At 54.3% G+C, this 22,744-nt stretch overlaps 1 protein-coding gene across 7 annotated transcripts in view; it reads right to left on the reverse strand.

Annotated features, from left to right (window-relative positions):
• The window catches only part of LOC102180576 (casein kinase I), a 36,704-nt gene extending 14,327 nt beyond the window's left edge, over positions 1–22,377 (reverse strand). For 3 of the 7 annotated variants that reach the window (XR_001918125.1, XM_018048761.1, XM_018048757.1), the window contains exons 1-2: positions 10,608–10,716; positions 7,053–7,137 (exon numbers count right to left, since the gene is read on the reverse strand). Coding sequence is in view for 6 of the 7 variants with exons in the window: in XM_018048761.1 (XP_017904250.1) it covers positions 7,053–7,128 (76 nt within the window). In the remaining variant the exon portion in view is untranslated. Of the gene's footprint in view, positions 1–7,052; positions 7,138–8,594; positions 8,916–10,607; positions 10,717–22,306 lie in introns of those variants that run through there. The other 4 variants (XM_018048762.1, XM_018048763.1, XM_018048758.1 and 1 more) reach the window with 3 other exon arrangements.

Below are 22,744 nucleotides of genomic sequence, written 5' to 3' on the forward strand. Positions count from 1 at the left end.
AATCTGTATGCAGGTCAAGAAGCAACAGTTAAAAGTGTACATGGAACAACAGACTGGTTCCAAATCGGGAAAGGAGTACATGAAGGCTGTATACTGTCACCCTGCTTATTTAACTTATATGCAGAGTACATCATGAGAAGCGCTGGGCTGGAAGAAGCACAAGAAGGAATCAAGATTGCCGGGAGAAATATCAATAACTTCAGATATGCAGATAACATGACCCTTATGGCAGAAAGTGAAGAATTAAAGAGCCTCTTGATGAAAGTGAAAGAGGAGAGTGAAAAGTTGGGTTAAAACTCAACATTCAGAAAACTAAGATCATGGCATCTGGTCCCATCACTTCATGGCAAATAGATGGGGAAACATTGGTTGGGCTCCAAAATCACTGCGGATGGTGGCTAGAGCCAGAAAATTAAGACAGTTGCTCCCTGGAAGAAAAGCTATGACCAACCTGACAACATATTAAAAAGCAGAGAGATTATTTTGCCAACAAAGGTCTGTCTAGTCAAAGCTATGGTTTTTCCAGTAGTCATGTATGGATGTGAGAGTTGGACCATAAAGCTGAGTGCCGAAGAATTGATACTTTTGACCTGTGGTGTTGAAGAAGACTCTGGAGAGTCTCTTGGACTGCAAGGAGATCCAACCAGTCCATCCTAAAGGAGATCAGTCCTGAATATTCACTGGAAGGACTGATGCTGAAGCTGAAACTCCAATACTTCGGCCATCTGATGTGAAGAACTGAAGGTTTTGACAAGACCCTGATGCTGGGAAAGACTGAAGGCAGGAGGAGAAGGGGATGAAAAAGGATGAGATGGTTGGATGACATCACCAACTAGATGGACATGAGTTTGAGTACGTTCTGGGGGTTGGTGATGGATAGGGAAGGCTGGTGTGCTGCAGTCCATGGGGTCGCAAAGAGTGGGATACAACTGAGCAACTGAACTGAACTGAAAGGTTTTTTATCCCTGACTTAAAATCCAGAAGCCATTAAAAAAAAAAGTCTCCCTCCCCTCGAAAAGAGCAATCCCTTCCCCATGGCAAAAACCCCAGAAACAAAGTCCAAAGACTTACAGTACATACTCGTAACTTTTATCAATGGCAAAGAACTAACATCACACTTATACTGAGCGCCTACAAATCAGCAGGAAAGAGACCAACAACTCACAGAAAATAGGCTGAAGGAGTCAAACGCACACTTCACAGTAAAAGAAATTATTAGCATAAAAATGGCTTACTCATGAAGACAGCCAACCTCCTGTAAGAGAAAATCTAAGTTAATATCCTGAAAGACCAAGTCCATGTAAGCTGGCCTGCACTGCAGGGGCAGGGGGCTCCCCTCCCCAGCAGGCAGGCCCCATATGAACTGGGGAAGCCAGGCTGCAGGGCTGCCTGGCTCCCTCCAGCTTCCACTTAGGGGAGATTAGTCGACACACGCATACACAGGGCAAAACAGGCCTGGATGGGGCTGTGGGCTGTAGGCTGTTTGCAACAGTGAAAGCTTGGAAACAACCCAAATGTCCAGCGCGGGGCCTGGTTAAATAAAGAAAGGCCCATCCATAAAGCGGAACACAATGGAGAAAGAATGAGGAAGCTCTCTGGGTGCAGAAGTGGAAAGATCTCAAAGATATAGGAAGTGAAAAGGCGAAGTATAGAACAGTATGTGTTCTATGCTCGAGGACACAATATGTATCTGTGTTTGGTTGTATCTGCATAAAGAAACACTGAAAAGAAACATGAGAAATCCACAAGGCTGGAGCAGGGCAGGAGAGGGAAAGGACATTTCTCTGATACTAAGTTATATGTTGCCCTGTTTTTTTTTTCCAAAACCTTTGTTAAAATTCACATAAAGTGTACAATTCAGTGGGGTTTTTTTGGTACATTCACAAGGTTATGCAACCGAGGCCACAATCAATTTTAGAATACTTTCACCATCCTCAAAACACCCGTATCTCTTAGTAGTTACTCCCCACCTCCCCCAGCAACTCCCCCAATCTAGGCACCCACGGAGGCACTTTCCGTCTCTATGGATATTCCTACTCCTGCCACTTCATACAAATGGAATCATACAATATGTGATCTTTCGTAACTGGCTTCTTTCACTTAGCATGATTTTGTATTTTGGACTTCGGTTGTGTGTATTTTCATTTCTGAATCATACAAAGTTAAAATTTAAAAAATAAAGCAAATCCCCAAATTCAGTGCGCAATGGGAAGAGACAAAGCACTTTGCAAACTCTAAGGTGCTTCTGAAACATCAACACTCATCTCTGGGGAAAGCCTCGCATGTTTCTGGGGCACAGTAAGGATGCGGCAGTAGGGGCTGGGGCTCACTGCAGTCTACCGGCCTAGCAGTGGCAGGAAAGGCTGCAAAGGCTCCTGCGGCGTGAGGACCGGGCCAGAGCGGTCACAGCACGTGCAAAGGCCCAACGGGAGTGGGGTGCAGTGAGCTCTGGGGGGTTCTGGTGCAGCTAGCTGGTGCTCGAGGGGGCTGAAGCAGACAGTGGAAGAGGTGAGCGGGGAGGAGATAGGAAGGGTCTCAAGGGCCACAATCCTAGGCATCAGCCTGAGCCTCTGGGGACCAAGCCTGGCTGCCTTATTACGGGGTCCTGTGATTCTGTGGTGGGGCCATCCTGCGCACTGCAGAGTGCTCTCCGGCATTCCTGACTCTACCCACCAGCTGCCAGCAGTCCCCCCACCCTGAGCCAAAACAACCAAAACTGCTTCCAGGCCTTGCCAAACGTCTCCTGTGTGACAAAATCTGGCAGTCCCACCCCTTGTTGGGACCACTGGTGTATCAGGAAGGACAGGAGAGGACTTGAAGCTGGGGGGTATCTGCACGGAGGCTGCTGCAACTGTCCAGACGATGGTGGCCCCGCTGAGGCAGGGGGCAGGGACTGGGCGATGCAGGGCCTTCAGCACTTATGATTCAGCAGATTGTGCCGAGAGCAGAGGTGCAGGGGGAACGCCCCTCCCCGAGATGGGGGTGGAGTGAAGGGGAGGGGCCTTTGGGCCCTGTGGGCTCTTACACACCATCCTGCAAGTACTACTGCTTTTATCTCTATTTGACACATGTGGAAACTGAGACACCAAAGGTCAATCAATGAGCAAATGCTGCACAGCATCCCTGAGCAGGGACCTAAGCTGTTAGGCACAGGCGTCTGACTCCCACTGCTGCCAAGCTGCCTCCGGATCCCACCACCCCCACCAGATCCCCGCACTGCCCCTAAACTCTTACCAGGAAGTCTCAAGTCCTCTCTCTGACCTCCCTTCCTTCTCACAGCTGTGGACCTGAGGTTCAGATAGGTTAAGTAACTGGCCTGAGGTCACACAGAACCGGCTGGGGCAGAGCCAGGATTTGAAACTTCATCTCTGGAGCTGCTGCTTTTTTCTTGGTTTCAATTCCCTAGCATCTCATTCATCACTCAACAGACACACACTGAGCCCTGAGCCGGCCCCGCCTTGGAGCTCAGCTCACCTTCTGTGGCAATGACAATGGATAACTTTGACTAGGCACAAAGTGCCAGGCGGGGGCAGCAGAGGGGGCCCCTTGGTTGGATACAGCAGTTCTGCAGGGAGGTGGGGCAGGGATGAAACACTCGGGAAAACAAATTTGGACACAGAGAAGGGCTTGGCCCTGGCTAGCCCTTGAGGGTCTGGGACCTTGGCAAGTTCTAGGTGGGGAAGAGGATGACCAATCTCACGTGGGGGCTCCCTCAGACACTGGCACAATCAGGGACCTGGCTGGACAGAAGGTTGGGGATGAAGCACCCCCCACAATCACCCACTGCAGCACGCCATCCCCTCCCCATTTAGAACTGAGGCCCAGAGACTAAGAGGTCTAGAGAGTTCCTGAGGGCAGTCGGTCAGCGGCTGGTAGAGTTGGTGGCACAAGCTTGGCCACCTCCGGACCCCATGCAGCCAAGGTGAGGCCCTAGCAAAGCGGGCCACCCCTGCTGGCCAGCCCCCTTCAATGCCAAGGGCGAGGGAGGAGGGACCTGAAGAGGACCACTACAGGCGGGGAAGCCACATCCACAAATGTGCTTGCCCTCGGTCAATCCTGGAAAGCAGGGCCCGGAGGCCGCGCCCAGCCCCACCTGCAGAGGCCATCTGGAGTCAGGCCCAGGCGCCAGCACCAGCGATGAGAATGTGGCCAGAGCTCTGAACAAAGGGAGCCAGCGAGGCCAGCTGGGCAGACCCTACAATCCCTGTCACCCCCACGCCAGCGAGAGGGGCCCAGGAAGGAGCTGGCAGGACATTGCATCAGGCCAGGGTCCCTGCGGCCTGTGCACCGGCGAAGGCTGGACAGCCAGCGGAGAACCGGCTCCTGCCCCTACCCCCCCGCTCAGGCCCAAGAGGACCCAGCTCCTCTGATGGTAGCAAATTCTAACCAAGACTGAGGGCTGAGGGACGCCACAGGAAAGCACCACTGCTGGGCTGAGTGCGTGCAGAGGGTCTGTGTGCCGTGATCTCACTGCTTCTTGCCCCCCTGGAGGCCCCACGACCCCATCTTGTCCAAGGGCACCCAGCGAGGAAAAGAAAGGCCAGTGCCCAGAGCCCGGGAGAATTTACTCCAAAGTAAACTGGAGGAGTAAACTCGGACCTAAACTTTAAAATGAGCTAGATGAATACTGGGAATTAAGGCTTCCCTTGGTGGCTCACATGGTGAGGAATCTGCCTCCAATGCGGGGGACGCAGGTTTGGTCCCTGGGTTGGGGAGATCCTCTAGAGAAGGAAAGGGCAACCCACTCTAGTATTCTTGCCTGAAAATCCCATGGACAGAGGGGCCTGGAGGGCTACAGTCTATGGGGTCGCAGAGAGTCAGACACAACCAAGCGAGTCACACAGATGATTACTGGATAAACAGAAGTCCTGTCCCAGGGAGGACCAGGAACACTGGCTTTCTGAATGCCCTTGGGTTGCCCTCCGTCTCGGGGCCTCAGTTTCCCTTCTGCAAAGAGAAGGCCTGGGACCCAGCGTTGTCTAGAAGCAGGTGTGAATCTGCCAAAAGTCGCCTTAAACCAACGGCTCCAGGCTTCAGTCCTGAGCCCGAAGCTGCCACGATAAGAGGATCCTCTATATCCACCCCAATTTCACAAACAGGAAGGAGATGGGGTACCTCCCTCTTTCCCAGATGAGAATGCTGAGGCTCAGAGAGAGAAAATGACTTATCCCAGGTGACAAAGCCCATGAGAAATAGACCGGGGACCTGAACTTGCCCCCCACATCCCAACCTTCTTCTCCCCTGCCACAAGTGAGGCCACTCCACAGGCCTCTGCGTGTCACAGCATCATTTCCTCATTCCTTCATTTCAGAGGCTTTCACTGAACCCCCACGTGCTGAGCCCTGGGGCAAAAGCATGGACGTGAGCCAGTGCCCCTCCCCCACCGCCACAGGAGCTCGGAGTGGCAGACCAAACCTTTCCATCAGCTCCCGCTTGCACTGTCCCTTCCCCCTCTGCCCTGGGCTCTGTGGTGTTTACAGGAGGGTGGTCTGCTAGGTGCCTGACCATGCCGTGCACATCCGGCTGGCACTTGCCAGCCTACAAGATGCTCTCCTCATGTGCCTCCTGGAGTCCCTGGACAGCCAGGCGGCAGCATCACACAAACCTGCAGCATCGCACAAACCTCCGCGACCACACCAGGCCAGCTCTGGCGGCTCCCTCTCTCGTTCTGTCCTCTACACTCTCACTCCTTGGAGAGCTGTGGGTAGAAAGTCTGCCTTTTCTAGTTGTTTCTTCTTTTCTTTTCTGGCCACACCACTTGGCCCACGGGACCTCAGTGCCCTGAGCAGGGACCAAAACTGCACCCGTGACAGTGAAGCATGGAGTCCTAACCCCTGGACCACTGGAGAGTGCCTTGTCTTTTCTAGTTTTGGAGAGAAGTCTTGGTGGCCAACCTGACCGTTCCACCCTGCCTCGATCTGTAAAGCGGGAACAGCTCGGCATTGTCCCCAGAGGCCGCTGTAAGCAGAGACCACGTTCGCACAGGGCTCCCAGCACAAGTACTGCCGGAAGAACGTGGGCATACATGTCTCCCCTGACCTTGATGGGGGAGCAGTGGCTCACTGAGAAGCAGATCTCATATCCCAAGAGGGCAGGGACCCAGACCACTGGGTAAGAGAAACCCTCTGAGGTCTGAAGCAACAAGCCAGGCACACTGACCTGTCAGCTTCCTCCGCTCGGGACAGAACTGACCGACGACTCTTTTTCCAGGAGGGAAACTGAAGCACAGATGCTGCCAAGAGCACAGGGACAGCAGCCGGGAGAAACCCCAGGGGCTGCCACCTCGCTCTAACAACTCCCACTCCCGATCAACCAACACAGTCTCTCTCTCTGGACCAACAACTGCCAAGGAAGGGTCGTGCCTCCTGACTTCGCCCCCTGCCCCGATCCAGGGCCGCTGAGAAAGTGGCATTCTCCGGGGTCAAGGGCAGGAATGAGATGTCAGTGATTTACTCAATCAAGAACACGAGACCATGCTCAGCCTTTCAACAGGAAGCACATCCGGGGAGAGAGATTCTAAAAGGTTAAGACCACCACCGCCTCACCCTCGCCCCCGCAGTTACTGGGGAGCCTGCATCATTCCAAAGTCTTCCTGGGCTGAATTCCAGGCGGCCAGACCACAGGGCGAGGCGGGCCAAGCGGGGGAAGCAACAGTGGCCCAGGCCACTTCTGTCCACCAGCATCCTTTTTCCCAGGAGACAAGACAGGGGTGCTAACCCAGCCTGGGCTTTCCCACGCCCAGCTGGAAACCCAGGTGATCTGCAGCTAGAAACCGGGAGTTAAAAATACCTCCCACAGCCCGGATGGCAGCACTGACATCCCGGACGCCCACCCTCCTGCCCTGACTGAGGAGGAGTCCCTTCCTTGGCCTGCCTCACCCGCAGGCTGCAGCTTCCCTCCCCACCTGGGATGGTTCTGGGACAAAACGACCAAAACACGGTACCAGAGTCAGGTTCTAGCTTCAGAGCGTAAAATCTTGGCATCTTTCCTCCGAGTCCCCAGGGCTGTCCCAGGGGCTCCAGACCCACTGAGCTGGAGCCAGAAACACTCACCTAGGTAGATGTCTCCAAAGGACCCGCTCCCAATCTTCCGGCCCAGACGGTACTTATTCCCCACACGCAGCTCCATGGTTCACTCCTGCAGAGGGAAGGAGAAACACAGGGTCAGAGAGGAGGGGAGCTGGGAAGGGGATGAGCCCCCAGACCCCACCCCTCCCCCACCAAAAAGGTCTGGCAAAGCCACAAGAAAAAACTCGGGACACTGCGATCTCCATCCAGGCTGGCCTGGGAGGGATTTGGCCTCACTTTGCCTGAGGGCAACCACGTGTCAGCTAGCCCAACAGCCTCCACAGGTGGTGAGGCTATCAGAACAGGTGTCAGTGTAGCTAGGCAGAAGAAGGGAGTTGGAGACAGGTTGCAGGAAGAAAGAGCAAGTTCCTTGGGGGACATGCATTTGGGGACCCTCCAATAGGAGTCTCTCAGGGCAGGCTAGTCACAATGGGCAAAGACCCTGAAAGGAAAATCAAGGACAGAGCGGGTGATGGGGAGGGCAGATGCAGAAGCTGATCACCTTGGGGCTGCTGCCATGGCAACCACCAGCTAATTCCAACCTCCAGGGAAAGGAGGACAGAGTGAATGGAGGGTCCCCAAAGGAGTTCCTCAGATCCCTTAGGATGTGGAAATGATGGGGTCCTGGTGACCCCATTCCCACCCCAGGTTTCCAGCACCAAGAACTGAAGGCCAGGTCTCCACAGCCTGGACAGGTCTTCCCAGAAGTAGACTCTGCAAGTTTGCACTGGGCCCCACAAAGAGAGGTCTCCCCAATTCAGGAGGAAGGTCGGAAAGGGGCCCCCTGAACATCCAGCTTCTGGTCTTCTCCCTCTCTCAACCTCGCAACACCAAGAACCGCAACAGGACTCTGCACGGCCTTCTATGGATAGAGAGTTTGGGGCTGGCTTTCTCCAAGATGAGGAGGGTCTCCTAAGAGAGCCCTGCAGAGCAACCAAGGGGACCAAAGCCAAGTTTTGAGCAGCCCATCAGCTTCTGTGGGGTGGGAGGAGGTCTGGGGGGAAAGTGCCGATCTGAGCACTTCCCTCCCTGTTGTGCCCCCCGCTGGGTGTCCAAGCTCTCTGAACAGCAGGGACCACCCTGGGAGGGACCCCTCTGCTCTGGCCTGGGGCAAAGGTCTGGGCACTCTCAAGGTTCTGGCCAGCAGAGAAGGAAACTCCAAGGCTGGGAGGTGAGGTCTTGCTTTGCGGGGGGTGGGGGGGTGCCTATGAAATAAGGAGAGGGTTGTGTGGGGGTCCCCTAAAATCACAGAGTGTCTACAAGACAGCCAGTGTAGACAGCTAGGAAGACGGGCCGCTCTCTACAGACAGGGAACCCAGGCGCAGGGAGGTCACGCAGCCTGCCCACCTCCCCTCCGGCAGCAAGTCTCCTCCCCTAAGGCCCAGACAGGGCTCCTGCTGCCCTACCTGGCGACCTCCCACCCACCTGCTCATGCCAGGGCCAGGAGGCTGCACAGGAAGGGGGAAAAACGGCACAGAGTCTCGGCCCCTTCCCCACATCAAGGACTATCCAGAAAGCCAGACCCACCTGGGAGGGGAGGTGGGAGGAGAGCTTTCTTCCACGAGGTCGTGGTCACTCTCTGCCCCCCGGGGTGGAGGCGAAGAGCTGACAGCTCCTGCCCAAGAGAGACGTCCACCCCAGTGCCAGTTCCCAGGGAGCCGCTGCTAGCCCTTCAGCAGTGGTCACAAGGAAGGAGCCTCCACCCCGCGCCGGCCAAACTCCAGGCTCTCCACCAAGGGCCTCTGCCCACACGCCCCGGCCAGTCTCAGCGGAGGTGCCAGGGCGGCCAGGAGAACCCACTCCACATTTGCGGGAAACTCACTCGCCACACACCTCACACACACTGTCCTGTGTGGACACTTCAAAGGAAGAAAGAAACGCAGACATGTACCGGGAGCCCCGCTGTGGGGAGGGCACCGGGCGGGGGGTGGGGTGGGGGGAACGCGGGTGTGTACACACACAAACACCGCCACCCCCCCACTCCGTTTTCCGCCAACGCCAATTCAGAGACCACACATGGCAGCCGGGAAAGCCGCAGGTTCGGAAAGGAACATAAAAACACCCGCATCCTATATTACATAAATACCCACGCCGGGTTATATAAATACCCGTGCCCTCCCGTCTGGGTGTCTTACATAAATACACTGCACATGACCCCCCCAGCCCCTCCCCACTCACCCGGCTGTCGGCAGAGAAGGGGAGAAGAGAGGGTGCAAACCAGTAGCCCTGCAGGCAACCCACCCCCACCCCCCACCCAGCTCTGTGCCACCACCCAGACCTGCCAGTGTTGCTCCTACACCCCAGGGGCCAGGGCCTCAAGGAGAGCCTAGAGTGTCCCAGCACTGTCCCCAAAAAGCCTCCCAGAGAGCAGAAAGACTTGAGGCGGGAATGGGAGAGGCCTTCCAGTTCTTTGCTGCTTCTTTTTGGGGGGAGGAAGGGGGGGTGGCGCTGGAATAAATGAAAGGGATAAAAAAGGCAGACGTGAAGATTCCAGAGTTTCAACTGGTTAAGAAAAATGAGGCAAACTACCAAGCTGAATGGCACATGGGCAGTTTTCTTACTCCCTGCCCACCTCCCTCCCTGGATCATTAAAATAAAAATTGGAGGGACATCCCAACCAGCCAGCCAAAGGAGCCCCAAGACACAGGCATTTATTGAACGGGTGCAACTGAAGACACTGGGGATCCCCTGGCTGTGTCCCCAAATCCTTCTCCCCAAGGAACGCTGAGCCAAGAATATATGCAAGAAAACTAAGAGAAAAAGTTGGGGAGGGGGCTCACCCCACTTTGAGTTTGGGTGTGAAGAGCTTGGGAATCCACTCTCTAAAGACACCCAGGCACAAACATAGTTTTCTCTTCCACGGGGACTTGCAAAACATGGATTTCTCACACGCAGAAATGGGAGAATCCGATCTGATAAATAACCCCCACCCCTTTCTTTCTCTCCACAAAGGAAAACAAGAGTCGGTGGCTGGGTGACCACACACCCCATCACCCCAGGGCCCCCCAAGCGCCCCCATCCAACACGCGGGAGCAGCCCTGCTGACCCCCAGGTCTGGAGCACTCGAGCCCGGAGCGGAGGGGTGGGGGGCGCTGCTGATGGGCTGGTGAAGCCTACCGAAGCCCAGGGTTTGGCCGAGAATCCTGAATCAACAGAATCGGGTGTCCCCGGCACCCCAGTCCCGGACCCCTCCTCCTCCGTCAGCGTCCTCAAATCGCAGCCGGGGGTGGCCGCCTCGGCCGGCCGGGGCCTTGAAGGGTCCAGCTGGGGAGAGAGAGGCGAGCCGGACTGGGGGTGGGGGGGCTCCCCTGGGCAAGCCTGCAAAATAGTCACCCTCCTCTCCTCCTCGTCCCCAGCCGCGCCTTTGTCCTCGCCGGGCCGAGCGGGCGGCGCCCGGGCAGCACCCCCATACCCGAGTGCGAACGCGTGTGTGTCCGCCCTCTCCCCCCTCCCGCTCGCGCAAAAACAAAGAGGCGGAGGGAGCCCCGTTTCCCCCCAGGTTTGCGCCCCTTCGCCAGCCCGCGGCCCCCCAATATTTACCCCGCCGGGAAGGCACCGGTGCCGGGCCGCTGCTCGGGGGGCTGCCGCAGGCGGGGGCGCCCCGCCGGGGCGGATGCCGGAGGATTTGCAGAGCCGCCCGCCGCGCCAGCCTCTCCCGGCCCAGCCGCCGCCGCCGCCGCCGCCGCCGCCGCCGCGCCGCCGCGATCCGCTCCGCTCGCCCCGGCCGGGTTCAGGATCTGGCTCTCAGCGCCGCCGCCGCCGCAGCCGCCGCCTCCCTCCTCCGGGCCCTCCTGCCCGACCGCCCCCGCCGCCGGCTTGCGCGCTCCCGCCCGGCGCGCACCCGCCGGCTCCCATTGAGCCCCGGGCCCGCCCGCTGATGTCATCCCCGACCCGCCGCCGCCGCCCCGGAGGATTTAAAGGGCCCGCGCCCCCCTTGCTCCCGGGGACGCTGGGGGCCCGCAGCCGGGAAACACGGTCCCCTCAACCAGCCTCTCGAGGAGCGCCTTCCAGGAACGGGGTCTTCCGTGTGGGGCCAGGAAGCGCACACCACTGATCCAGTGGGGGGCACAGGTGGAAAAACCTGGGTGGTGGTGGGGAGGAAAAGCTGGGGTCTTCTAGCCCCAGACCGTCCTCTGCCCTCTGTCGGGTTCTGTCTCCTCTCATATCCTAGCAGTGGGCCCCTCCGAAGGCCGGTGTTTATGTGAGTTACTGCAAAAGGAGATTGTTTAGAGAGTTGAGGGCTTACTCCGCCTTGGGGCTCGCTGCTGAGCACGCATGCCAGGTTGACTCAGGGGCCAACTATTTGACAAGATAGCAAGAGATGGAGGGACATTGACAAAAGGCCCAGAGAGGCAGCCAAGGCTGTGCTGCTTTCTCCCCTCCATAGAAAAAAATCAAAAACAACCTTTCTCTTCTGCTTTCTTCCTCTTCCAGCAGCTCAAACCCGTGAGCACAGAGCTGACCTCAAACCCAATCCTGTCTTCACACGTTTAATGACTGGACCCCACACAGGAACGGCCTGGCACGGGTTGGTTCCTGCCTTCCCTGCCCTGGAACCAACACTTGAGTCAGGGTCCCCCAAGTGATGCACATTTAGCCAAGTTGCCTCCCAGCTCTGGGCTCAGGTTTCCTCACCTGCACCCCTCCCAAGGCCACCAAGAATTAATTAAGGCTTCCTACTGGCTTCCAGAGCAAGGGATGAAAGGTTCCAGGGCAGAGTTATTATCACAATGATATTTACACTATACCATGCAAAGCTCCAAATTATGACACACAACCATTCATGCACACAACTCTAGCTGTGGACACACAAAGTGCTGGAGTGCGCTGCATCCAGTCCCAGAAGCATGGCTGGTGGGAAGAGTCACGTCAATAATAAGCGCATCTTCCTTCAAGCCTGAAGACTTAGTCACACAGTCTCCAAACTGGCCGGAGCCCCACAGACTGGGTTCTTTCAGAGCCCAGGAAACCGCAGTCCAGAGAGGGGAAGGGGTTGGCCCCGGGCCACGCAGCCCAAGATGTCTCTGTTCTCCCACAGGGCCCTGGGAAACTGAGTCTATCACAATCTTGCTTCCAAGAGCAGGAGAGTGAGGACAAGTCTTCCAGGAGAGGTCTGGGGCATTCAACTGGGGACTGCCCTCAGTGCCACTTTTGCCAGAGGAGAGGGTCACCAGCCAAAAGTGGTAGGCTTTGCCTGGCCTGTGTGGTGCTTTTTGTTATTGTTTCTCTTGCTTTGTTAACTGATTCTCAGAGTTTTAAAATGGAAAGATTTGGGACTTCCCTGGTGGTCCAGTGGTTAAGACTCCATGCTCCCAATGCAGGGGGCACAGGTTCAATCCCTGGTTGGGGATCTACCCTGGTTGGGTAGATCCCACATGCTGCAATGAAAGCTCCCACACACGGCAACCAAGACCTGGCACAGCTAAATAAGTGAATACATTTTTTAAAAAGGGAAAGATTTTAGATGACAGGTCTGTATTCCCTACTTCTGTTGAAGTACCGGGAGAACTGCCACTCTGGGCCCAAACTCACCCTGGGCCCTGGCCACACTTAGCTGGCCTGGGTGGCAGCCACCCACTTTGGTCACCGCTCAAGGGCCCTGGTTTCCTAATGTCAGCTTTGTTTTGCCCATTTTGATGACTCCCTCATCTCCTGGAGGCCCCCAAGTGTGACCTGTCCTAGCAGCCAGCCACCAGGCTTGGCTACTAAGGCCCTTCCGTTGTCATCTCTTTCCAACCCACTCTCATCAACCCTGAATCCTGCTTCCAGAGCCCAGGGAGGCCAACCCTGCCTGTGACTACAGGTTCTCCTGAGTAAGACAAGGTGCCAGGCCTGGGTCCCCAGGCAGAGGGCCTCCCCTGGCACTACTAAGCAGGGTAGCTACGCCACTGTCCTCTCCATCCCCGCCAAGCATCCCATGCTTCCTACATGGCCCTGTTTCCCAGCCCTCTTTCTCCAAGAAGGGACTGATAATCCCCCACCCCCACCAGCACATACTATCTTATTTAACCCTCTCAATCCTCAATAGAGGAGATGGAATCCTCCTCTGTCTTTTCCCTGGTTCAGAGAGAAATCTGAGGCTCCTCACCTTTGCCTCCAGGTACACATTAACTAGGGGTTTCCCTAGTAGCTCAGATGGTAAAGCATCCGCCTGTAATGCAGGAGACACAGGTTTGATCCCTGGGTCAGGAAGATCCTCGGGAGAAGTAAATGGCAACCCATTCCAGTATTCTTGCCTGAGAATCCCATGGACAGAGGAGCCTGGTGGGCTACAGTCCACGGGGTCGCCAAGAGTTGGGCATGACTGAACAACTCACACACACACACATTAACAGTCAGATGTCCCAGCTTCCCCTCCCAGTCTTGTCACATGTCCCCTCCCATTCCAAAACTTGTAACTGACCTCCCTCCACACACACACACACACACCACTGCCTATCCTGGTAACCAGTCTTCAGACCCACTCCTTGCCTCGAGGCCTGCCCCCAGCCTCTCCCTCCTTCCCCACCGAGTCTCTCCCTTGGAAGAATGCTCCCCACAACCCCTTCCAATTAGCTGTTCAGTGGGCTCAACTTCTCCTCCCTCCTTCTCCCTTCTGACACCACCCATGAGTCCTTTTAAAGAACTTTGCCTCTCAGCTCTCAGGGGAAAACTGAGGGGATGAAAAACCCAGCCAAGGTGGGGAGGTGATTCAAAGGGAAGGAAGTTCTGTCTAGCAGCCTTTGGGCCTGAGGCTGGGTTCCAGACTGGATTCTCAATGATTCTTCCCAGGATTTAACTCCCAACTTTAAAGCCCAAGGGTGTGTCAGGCTGGAGTTCCCCTAGCCCCCCTCCCTCCCTTCCCCTCACCAACCCACCCACCCAGAAGATGCAATCAGGCCTGGGACAATAGGTGTCAGTGAAGAGCTAATCACTGAGTCCAGCTCTGGGTTTCAGCTCCTCTTTACTGGGTCAGGGGCAGCCATTCCTGAGAGTTTGAGCTGATTTTTCTGGTAACCCAGAGCACTGGGCTGGGAAGACTGTGGCGCCCAGTGATGAGAAGAAAGATTTCAGTACGACCCCCGAGGCACCTGCAACCTGAATCTTGGGGCAGGGGGAGGTCACGGTAGACTTACCACGCAGCAGGGAGGATCCTTAAAATGACCCTACCTAGGACTTCCTGGTGGTCCAGTGGTTAAGACTTAAGAGCTTGCAATGCAAGGGATGAGGGTTTGATCCCTGGTTAGGGAACTGAAACCCCACATGCTGTGCTGTGTGGCCGAGAAAATATTGAAAAAGTGAATTATGGGGGCTTCCCTGGTGGCTCAGTGGTAAAGAATACACCTGCCAATGAAGGAGACACAGTTTGATCCCCGATCTGGGAAGATCCCACATGCTGCAGAGCAACCAAGCCTGTGCACCACAACTTCTGAGCCTGCGCTCTAGAGCCGGGAAGCCGCAGCTACTGAAGCCCAGCGTCCCCGCGCTCTACCAGAGAAGTCACTGCAATGAGAAGCCCGCACCCCGCAACTAGAGACTAACCCTCCCTCTCTGCAACTAGAGGAAGGCCCACACAGCAAGGAAGACCCAGCACATCCAACAGCAAATAAACAAATAAAACTGTTTTTAAAAAATGAATTAAAAAAAAAAAAAGAACCATTAAAAAAAATGACCCTACACAATCTGTCCCACAAGGCTGTCCCAAAGCCTCAGGATCTCAGGCCTGGCTCTCCAGCTGCCAAGGACATGTTTCCTGCAGGGATCAGCCTCCCTTGCTCAGGTCAGGACCTTCAAGTCTCTTGCACAGGGAGGCCTTCCGGTCCTGATGTAAGATCCACCCCTCAACCCCACCCCTCCTCCAGACACTGCCTCCCTCTCCGTTTCCTTTTCTGCTTCGTTTTGTTTCCTGGCACTTTGTTGTCCAGTCACTAAGTTGTATCTGACTCTTTGCGATCCCATGGACTGCAGTACACCAGGCTTCCCTGTCCTTCATCATCTCCCAGAGCTCGCTCAAACTCATGTCCATTGAGTTGCTGATGCCATCTAGCCATCTCATCCTCTGTCGCCCCCTTCTCCTCCTGCCCTCAATCTTTCCCAGGATCAGGGTCTTTCCCAGCGAGTCCTGGCCCTTATCACTATCTACCTTATTCTATATGGTATTTATTTGATGTGGTTTTTTTTTTTTTGGTCTGCCTCCCCCACTGGAATATCAGAAGGCAGAGAGTTAAAGCTCTCTGGGGGCATCACTAGGTCACCAGGATCAAGACTAATGTCCTTCTGGCACACAGGAGGAATTTAACAAATACATGCTGAAGGAGTGAATGGCTGGATTGTGAAGGGTGCCCTTCACTAGCTCTGAGAATACACTGAGAGCTATCACTTACTGGGCACCTACTGTGTGCCAGGCCCTCCCTGAGCCCTGTTAGCTGCATTCAATCTTCACGTGTATCCTCCGCAGAAACAGTGGCCTGGCAGAGCCTATGCTCTTAACCACCTTGCCCAGGCTGGTGAAGAACACAGCTCCGGGACAGGACCCGGGCCCCCTCCATCAGACCACTAAGCCCCTCTACCGGAGAATCAATTCTGGGACCCAGTGGAGAGATAGGGGGCCTCATGGGGCTCACTTACTCCACCTCCATCATTTCACAGGCAGAGAGCCTGAGGCTCGGGGAATCTGGCTGAAGGTCACAGAGGGAGTCTGAGACAGTAGCCCACAGTGGTTAAAAAGCTGACTTTGGTACTTTTGAACTGTGTGACCCTAGGAAGATTCCTTTCACTCTCTGAGCCTCATTTGTAAAGTGGGGATAATACAGATGGGCATGCACAGAAACAACTTAGTGCAGAAAAAGTCCCAAATAAGAGGAAGATGCTGATGCTACTGATTGCTCTGAGGAGCAGTTAGGGAGCAAACAGGCCTGTCCTGGATTCCTTCTTTCCTTACCTTACCTCCCCCTAGAGGGGCCGCCACCAGTCCCTTTGGGGTGAGTGGGCTGGAAGGATGCAGGCCTACCTGGGCCCAGGTGAGCCACTGGCCCTGCCCACTCTGTCTACACCTGTGTTCTTGGTTCCAGGAGAAGTTCATCTGGGGTCTTCCTATTTGTGTCTTTCCTGAGATCCCCGAGGGTCAGTGGCCCATGTAGGCTCTGCTCTCAGAGGTTGTCTTCAGGCATGCTAGCCTGAAAATGCTGCCTTATTCCATTCACCCTGGCCCTTTGCCCCAGACCCTTCCAAGATGTTCCTCTCACCCCCCGGCTGCTGCTACAGTGCTGCCCTGCCCTGGCCTGCCCTCTCCAGGTTCCACTGCTTTTCCACGCTGCTTCTGGGTGACCTCACCACATCGTCATGACTAGTCAGGTCATTCCGGCAGTGATTCCTCCCTCCTCTGCCAGCTTCAGCCAAGAGGCAGCAGGGCAGGGCAGCAAGAAGCCTGGACCAGGGCCAGGAGGCCTGAACTTCAGTGGGACCTTGGAGAATTCACAGCCCCCCTCCAGAGGGCTGGACAAGGAGACCTGTAAGGCTCTTTCTTCAGTCCTCCTGTCCGTAAACTCAAGGCTGGACCGGATGGGGAATGGCCTACACACTCCACATCCAGCCACTCTGTTAAGAAATACCTGAGGTCACACACATCTGGGCCTAGTGGGAAAGGGTTCTCTTCCCATCACCACCCCCATATTCAAAACACGTGCACTTCCTGTCAGCTCTGCCTCCCAACTGTGTTCTGAACCTGGCTTGAATTACTTGGACCCTACACTGGGCTGTTAATGCTGAAGTTGTGTCCCTCTGCTACTGAAAAATATCACAGAAATCCATGTTCTCTCCCAGGTCTGCCACGATCTGGCCCCAGTTTGCCTTTCAGGTCTCACCCTGAAACTCTCTCCTCCTTGTCTTTCCTTTTTGTCACACCTCAGGGCCCCTTACCCTCCGCTCCTTCTGCCTACAATGATCTCGCCCACCCAGGTCTTCGATGACTGCCTCCTACTCGTGATTCAACACTCAACTCAAAAGTCACCTCCTCATGGAGGCCTTCCTTGATCACACAATCTAAAGCAGGCTGCCTTGTCCTCCAGCTCTCTTTGCTGGATCACCCTGACTTTATTGTCTTTATGGAACTTGCTGGAGGCCGAACACACAAGCTTGTTTATTTTTAATGCTCGTGAACATAATCTCCTAGAGAAAGGACCCCTCCTGTAGCTGCTCCCGTGGGCCCTCAGTTGGTATTGGGTGTCCATAAATACTTGTGCAATGAGCGAACTCTGCCCGGGTGTGTGGTCGTGGGGGTGGAGGCGGGGCCGGGCACTTTCCATCCCTGGGCCAGATGTGGCCTGACAGCCTCCCCTCAGGGACAGGCCTGTGGTCTCTCCTCACCCTCTCCCTGCCTTCTTGTGGTGGGCTCTTGCCCGCCCTTCGGCAGGGGCACACCCTCTCTCAGCATTTCCTATGCTGCTGTCTTCTTAAGGGAAATCAACTCCCAGAGGAGTTAGGAATGTCTGCCCACGTGTCCCAAAGGCAGAGTGAGCACTAAAAATACCCCAGCATCACCAAAGGACCACATCCCCCTGCCTCTAGCCCCACCCCCCACCCCCATCCACTTCCTTCCAACAACTCAGCCTGTCCCCTGGCCGCCCCTCTGAACAAGGCATAACCTCCCTTGTTCACACTGCTGTTGACTCTCTCCAGAACTCACACCTTCCATCCTCTGGGAATCCAAGGAATCCCGTCCCCAGGATACACAACCACTCATTAGCCAGGCCACGGGAATTACGATGATTGCCATGGCTAATAATCCCAATTCCCACAGCACTTCTCAACTCAGCATAGTTGCTGCGACTCATCATGTCTTCACCGTGTCACATGTCTGTCCAGAAACATTTCCTGATGCCAACTTCTCTCTGGGCCTGAGAGATGCTCACCGGACCCTGTTCGCCAGGGGTTGAAAATCCGCTGGGGGGAGTCTAGGTACATCAAAGGAAAAAGATAGACTAACAATGCAGACAGAGCCACGTGGCCTGCGGTCGGCAGAGGTACCAAACGACGGCCAGCCGTCCCCTCGCCCTCCGCTGGGGCGTTCTATGAGATGTACTATGAGATGTACAACCTGGGTTTTCTTAACTTCAAGTGAGGTGCTGCACACATACGGCATCCAGACAAGTCCCTGAGTCCCCTGCTTAGCACACTGAGCCCCAGCCCTTTCAGTGACTCAAGAGTTGCCACTGGGGAGGGTCGGGGGAGGTGGGACTTAAAAGTGGGTAGGATTTGAGGGTGGCGAGGAGACAGAAGCTAAAAAAGAACAGCCCAGGTGAATGCCCTATGGAAGGAACCTCAGATATTTTGGGGTTGGGGAGCCAACCAGTCAAATGGCACCCCGTCAAATCTCCCTCTGGGGAGAAGGTTGGAAAGGAAGGTGGGGGGAGGCAGGGTCTCCAAACCAAAACAGCTAAATAGGGGATTTATCCACTGTTAGCTCAGAGCAGCTTCCAGTTTTACACATGGGTGAAAAGAAGACGGAGGAGTTGAACTAGCAAACTGACATTTATTGGATTTACAACGTGCCAGGGGCTGCCCTAGGCACTCATGATTGAACCTTGTTGAAGTCTACAATCCTGGGAGCTGGAGATGGCCCCACCTGTTTCACAGCTCAAAACTCTGAGAGAGTCCAGGAGAATCTGACCTAATGTTCATAAAGGCTATGAAAGGCTCAGTTTACCTTCTCAGGTCCACTCTGGAGCCTCACCCTATCCTCGGGGACTGGGCCCCAGTCTGCCTTTGTCTCCCTCGGGCCAACTTGGACCTGCCCATGTATCTCAGGCTCCCACTGAATGAGTCTGCTCACCCACTCTGGAAGCATCCAGGGGATTCTGGGGCCCACTAAGGTGGTTATGTCCGAAGTAGATACTTGTTCATGCAGTGATCCACTGGGGTGTGGGAAGAGAAAAAATGGAATTTGTATTCTTATTCACCTTAGCCTTCTAAACATTCTATTTTATTTTTATTTATTTATTTTTGGCCATGCTGGGTGGCTTGTGGGATCTTAGTTCTCTGACCCAGCGATTGAACCTAAGCCCTTGACAATGAAAGTGTGGAGTCTTAACCACTGGATCACCAGGGAATCCCCTAAGTATTCTAATTTAATGTTTTTTTAATAATGCATACATTGGGGCTTCCCCAGTGGCTTAGCAGTAAAGAATCTGCTTGTAAATCAGGAGCTTCAGGAGACACGGGCTCGATCCCTGGGTCAGGAAGATCCCCTGGAGGAGGGCAACCCACTCCAGTATTCTTGCCTGGAGAATCCCATGGACAAAGGAGCCTGGTGGGCGACAGTCCATGGGGTCACAAAGAGTCAGACACGACTGAAGAAACAGTGTGCACAGCACACACACACACACATTAACACAGAGAATATATATATATACACACACACTTAAGTTGTAACAATCAGACATACATTTAAATACAAAAGTCATGCTCAAAATTATCTGTACAGACTGGGTATGCAGCCAAAGTCTGCATTCGTGTTTAGGACCCCTGCAATGAGTTCTCACTTGATAGGCAGTGATGGTAGAGACCCTGCTTCAACTAGTTGGATTCAAGTCCTCCATCAGCTACTTCTGGGCTATGTGGCAGGGTGAGTTTGTAGAACCTTCCTAAGCTTCATTTCATCATCTCAGGGATTGGTGTGGTAATAGCACTCAAGTGGATTAAAAGAGGTGATGGACCAAAAGTCTGTAGCCAGAGCCTGACACATATTGATATGTGCAGTTATTACCAACTCAGTTACAGGAAGCAGAGCCAGGCTTGGTCTGGGCCTTGGGATGGGCCCTGCTCTGATGGAGTGTGTCAGTTGCAGGAGACTCAGAGCCCAGAATGAGTCATTAGAAATCAGTGTGAGCAGGGTTAAGGACATCAACAGCACATCAGCAGGATATCAACATCCCAGAAAGCCCTGATGGTCCAGGCAAAAGATGACAACAGGTGTGCATCAATCAGACACCATTGTAGGCTAAAGAGGCAGCAGGAACGGGAACAAGCACTTGAGTTAGCATGGCCAGGATTCTCCATGTGGGTAATTTATTTAACTTTTTGTGCCTCAGTTTCACCATCTGTAAAATGGGAACAATAAGGTGACAATTTCATAGTATGGCTCAAAAGCACTTAGAACAAGAGGCTGGCAAAAGAGGCTCTCAACAAGTATCAGTTCTTATCTGTGAATTGGAAGGTGACTTCCCTGATTCTGCTTCAGAACATCAGAGATCCCTGACACCCTCGTTACTGTCCTGGAGTGACAGGCCTGGCAGAAACAGACAGCCTCAAGGGAATTCCCCTAATGGTCCAGTGGCTAGGACTCTGCGTCTCTACTGCCAGGCCCTGGGGGATTTGATTCCTGATCAGGGAACTAAGATCTCGAAAGCTCCGCAGCTTGGCCAAAACAGAATAAAGAAAAGAGAGAGCCTCAGAGGATTGTAGACCCTCCATACAAGATTTTCTTAGTCCTCAGGAGTTCCTGCCAGGGTTCAGAGTCCTTCTCCTCCAGTGGGAGCAGGCTGTCAGGGCACATTACAGGAGGGCCAAATTAGAAACACAGAACAGAACATCCCAGGTCAGGAAACATGATTTGCAGAATATGGATTGATTTCCCACTCTAACTGAAGTGTGGCCACAGCCTAGTGCAGCTGACAAGTTCCCAGCCCCCAGCCCCCTGAAGATGGCTAGGGGTCAAGAAGATGAGGGCCTCAGAGTGAGGGTGTATGACCAGAGATAGACTATGTCCCTGAAAGCAGAAGGAGGCCCTGGCTAGCTGTGGATAGGCAGGCCTGGCAGTGGGTACTGAGTAGGTAGGTGAGGGGTCATTCTCCCCAGTTGACAGATGAGAAAATGGAGGCTCGCAGAACAGAGACATCTGTTTTTTCTAAGCACAACTTAGCCTGGTATAAGTGCAGCTGGTGACTCAGCCCTGACCTCTTCCTCTTCCTACACTGAGTAGTCTCCGGTGTGGAGGCCCCTGAGGGTATTAGGAGCCTGGGACTCCACACCTACTCTGTTACTGCTGCCTGTGTGGATCCTGAACAAATCACCGGTGCTCGAGCCTCAGTTTCCTTATCTGTACAAGGGGCTGATGACTAAGCTCCACCTCTGCCCACTCTACTTTTCTTCCAATCTGCTCACTCTGAACTCTTTCCAGAAGCTGAGAAGTTGAACCCAAGGAGTTGAACCTATGAATCCATTGTGAGGCTGGAGGTTGACAGCAGGGCCTTAGGGGCCCTGTCTGTGCCTGTCCCAAACACAGTGGATGGCCATGCTCATCTTTCCCAGACCCAGAGGCCTCTCCATTCTGGGGTTTTTTCCAAGAACCCATCCTCCCTCCCCAACTTTTCCTCTACTCCACTCGTTAAGCTGTTTTCACTCGTCCAAATCCCTCCTCCAAACTCACAAACAAGTGGACCCTTTTTCTGTCACAACCATGGGAGCTGGGTGGGAGATGGGGATTGTCTACATACATTAGCTCACTTAATCCTCACAATACCCTGGGGAAACAGATTTACGTAGCCATTTCCCGGATGTGGAAACTGATGCTTAGAGAGAGCAAAGATCTTTCCCAAGATTCCCTTGTTGAAGGCCTACTTGACCTAGAGCCCATGTTCTTTCTATCTGTGTCCCCCCCTTCAAATCCTTCCTCCAAGTGTTCAGAATGGTACCCAACTACGGCCCATCCTTCAAATGTAACATTATGCAGCCATTAAAAATAATGATTATACATACTGGAATGACTAATAACAACACAAGAAAATGCATATGGCACAATGTTGAGAGGAGAAGACACAAAAACTGTAAATACACTATGATAAAGTTACATTACAATGATTGCCTCTAGAAAAAGGATGGAAAGGAAATGCATCAAAACAGCCACAGTTGTTTTGCTTGTGTGTTAGTACCATGGGTGATCTCTTTCCTACTTTTATCCAGTTGCCAGTCAATCAGCGTCTGTTACTTTTACAACAAAGAAAAGATATCGTGTAAAAAATAATAATTTGTGGTTGAAATATTTGGAAATCTGCTGTTTCCCCGTCAGCTTCCCCTCCTTCAAATCCCTCCAAAGTCTACGTTTTCAATACAACGTGACTATAAACAAGAGATAGGTAGCAGTTTGGGGAGAAACCAGTACCTCCTCATACGCCGGACCAGGCTCTTTTCTGCGTCCAGTGAGGACTCCCACCCCAGACCCTCCTCTCAGCACCCCTCCGGTTGGAGCTCCTGCGGACGCTCACCTGACACTCGCGGGCTGGCCTCCGATGCGAGATGCGCACACCTGTCCCTCCAGGTGAGGACTCCGCGAGGGCGCCGCGCGCAGGAAGGAGGGAGCCGGCCAGGGGCGGGGCCGTGACGTCACCATATCGGTCCCGCCCCCGACTTCCCGGCCACTCCCCCGCTTCCAGGCCCGCGGGGATTCGTGATTCTCGTGTTTGCGGGGTGAGGTGCTGGGGACACTTCCCCCGACACGCACACCTCATTCGGACTGGGCCCCCAGCCATCTATCAGCGGTGCCTCCAAAGTGCGACCCTCGGGGGTGGGCTGACTGAGAGGGGAGGTCCCACCACCACCCCCATATCCCTGCTTACACAGAGCTGCTGAGTGCTCAGATTTCAGGTTCACATCACCTGGAGTAAGCAATGATCAGAGGGACGGGGGTAGCCTGTGATTCTCCC

The sequence above is a fragment of the Capra hircus genome, chromosome 5 (assembly GCF_001704415.2).
Source record: "Capra hircus breed San Clemente chromosome 5, ASM170441v1, whole genome shotgun sequence".
Classification (NCBI taxonomy): Eukaryota; Metazoa; Chordata; class Mammalia; order Artiodactyla; family Bovidae; genus Capra; species Capra hircus.